The sequence below is a fragment of the Sporobolomyces koalae genome (genome assembly GCF_050403365.1).
Source record: "Sporobolomyces koalae JCM15063 DNA, S_koalae_JCM15063T_v1_ctg104, whole genome shotgun sequence".
Taxonomy (NCBI): domain Eukaryota; kingdom Fungi; phylum Basidiomycota; class Microbotryomycetes; order Sporidiobolales; family Sporidiobolaceae; genus Sporobolomyces; species Sporobolomyces koalae.
Window position 1 is genome coordinate 1 of NW_027481667.1, and position 2,853 is coordinate 2,853.

Here is a 2,853-nt window from a genome sequence, read left to right on the forward strand (position 1 = left end):
AAGCGCAAGGGGCCGAAGCGAATCTCCTCGGACGATCTCGCCGGCATCGCGACCATCGGTCAGTTTTTCGCACCGGCGAACCTCAAGAACGCCAGTCAAAGCGACCCGAACAAGCTCGACGACGAGCCCGATAGCAACGACGCCAACGAGAATGGCAACGACGATGACGACGAGTACAAGTCCGACACCGACCGCTACGCTTGTGCAGCGAGGAGGGTCGCGATGCAATTTTGTCAAGTCTTGAAACTCCAACAGATGTCGCGAACCGTCAGGTCCCTGTCGTTGACCATCCCGCTACTCGCTCGACTCGTCCGCTCTCAATCTCGCCTCGCACGCAACGCCCTCAACCTGTTCCTGCCCGACCTTGTCAGTGCAGAAGTGGACGATCTGCATGAAGCTGTGGCTCATCTCAATTCGCCATCATTCTTGCCGAGCGGCCGCCGAAAGCTTGCAACAGCCAACAACGATGATCCATCACTACCCGACTATGTGCATGACAAGGCAACACGATTTGATCGAACGCGTCGAGATCGCCTTACTCGGCTCGCACATCGGTATCCTGATCAATGGCTCATCCGCGGGGTACATGATCATCCTCTGGTACAGATCGACAAACCACTCTCGAGGCAGTCTATGCATGTTGACAACCCCGACAAAATTCCAGCCGTGCGCGTCTGCCCGGCAAGGCATCAGAAGCTCGTCAAAGCCGTCGAAGTCGTCTCGAAGGTTCTCGAGGGCTTTGTGAAGGAAGTACCGTCGAACTCGACGCAACGTGACAAGCCAAAGGAGCGTTCTTTTTTCGATTTGCAAGGATATCTGGAAGAATTCGCCGGCGAAATCGCTCGACAGATCTTTGCGGTTCCGTTCGCGCGCGTCTTGCCCACCGGGAGATTCACTGTGACGTTGCTTGGTGATCTGCGAGTCGACGTCATAGACCCTTTGAAGCTCACTACGAAGGGACGTGCGACACTCGCCAAGATGAATCGTGAGTCACGCGATTCGCACCCCTTGCTGGCATGGTCATCCCGTCTTGCGCTGCGTTACTGAAACTGCCACGAAAATCGACAGTCTCGCCGCAACTTGGCTGGAAGACCCTTGTTCCCACGATCTTGTCCCACACGAGTTCTGGTTTGACAGAACGACTCCCATGGTTGACCTGCACGCACGTCGTCGAGATTCTCACCACCCCTCAGCAACCGCCTCCGAACAACAATGTCGCAAGACGAGTCGCCCGCATGAACGTTGCCCGGTCCAACATGCCCAGAAACCTAGCCCCGCTATTCGAACTCGTGAATCATGCGAGTTCAGACCAGACAACCGGATCGACTGGTGCAGATACAATTCGCACCCCGAGTCGACTCGACTGGACGTGCAAGTCAGGTGTGGTTGGACGCAAGGACGGGCCACCGAGGCTGGATCAAGGCGTTGCATACGACGACTTCAGGTTCCTCTCGGAGGACGCGCCCGAGTCGGCGCTTCGCACGCGCAACCAGCTCGAGTTCGCGAATTCAGCCGACGTCGACATTTCCATCGATCTCGGGGAGAGGGTCCTTGTCAGCGCGGTCATCTCACGCCGAGGGGAGACGAGCGATGTCTTGTTATCGGAGAAGGTCGAAACATCCAGCAAAGTCAAGCGGGACCTTAAGCGGGTTGGGCTCGCGCTGAGGCGAAAGGGGCCTGCACGAGCGCTCGGGAAAGCGTTTGAAGGTACGCCTGTCCTCGTTTCAATTCGCACTGCCGCGCTTGGTGTACTGACCTGGCCGTGCGAGACAGCTAATGGTCGGCCCGTCGGATCTCCTCTTTCGTTCTTCTCCAACGAAGGCCACGAGAGCGGGATTAGCACGACCCCGATGGCCACCGGACCGCTCGTCAACCCGATGCGAGGCCACGCCCCCCCGACGACCGCTCTGCCGCCTCTCATCGCGAGAAAGCTCAAGGCAAGGCAGGGATTCGACGACAGTATCCTCACGAAGCAAGCCAACGTTTCTCAGCGACGTGCACGTCAACAGAGCTGGAGTCGACTACTCGGTCCACTTCTTCGGGACGCCAAATCCGTCGGCGTCAAGATCGGCCTGAGAGGCAAAGGCGGAACACTCGCGGCTGGTCCTGCAACCGAATCGCTTGATGCATTGCTGACGGTGGTCAAGAGTTTCGGAATCCCGCACGAGATCGTCACTCTCGATGAAGGGTGGACATCGACCTACTGTTATCAGTGCGGCGCGACGTAAGTTTGCAGGTTGGCGTCTCTCAATTCGGATGTGAACGTACTGACCACTTTGATTCGTCGCACCAGCCTCGCGTATCCGTCTCGCGAAGATATCAGCGGGAAAACGAGCCCGATCCTGCGCCTTTTGTACTGCGACCACTGCAAACAAATCTTCCATCGCGATACAGTCGGTGCGGTCAATATGGTCCTAGTGAGCCACAGCGTCGATCTACTGGTGCCCGCCAACATCCTCTCGCTGGACAATGTCAAGCTGCGCGATGGCGACATTGATCGACCGGACAGGAAGACTACGCGGAAAAAGGCGCTCGAGAAGGACGACGCAATTCGGTCGACTCGCTTACAGAAGGGATAATTGCAGTTAGATGACTTCCGACCGATTGTGCAGAAGAGTCTCGATTTTTTGTTGTTGTTTGTACCAACTCCTTTGTATCAACGTCTGTAGTACAGTTCCAGTGTTGTGTGATCAGTTGTCTTCATTGTCCGAAATATGCACAGAATGCTAGTAGAGCTTGAGCGCGCTCACGAGAAAGGAAAAACAGCGTCATAGCGCAGACTCATGATTACTCTCAATCGGCTACATAGCAATGTGAATTGTTTCTGCAATCGGAAGGAGCTGTCCTACCGTC

The 2,853-nt window shown here is 56.1% G+C and overlaps 1 protein-coding gene across 1 annotated transcript; it reads left to right on the forward strand.

Annotated features, from left to right (window-relative positions):
- JCM15063_000016 (uncharacterized protein) lies at window positions 1-2,579 on the forward strand (the record flags this gene model as incomplete). The annotated part of the gene is made up of 4 exons (XM_076681653.1): window positions 1-985; window positions 1,069-1,707; window positions 1,774-2,224; window positions 2,294-2,579. Coding segments are annotated over 4 exons (2,361 nt in total), but the record flags the coding sequence as incomplete, so codon positions are not given.
- Between the last annotated feature and the right edge of the window lie 274 nt (window positions 2,580-2,853).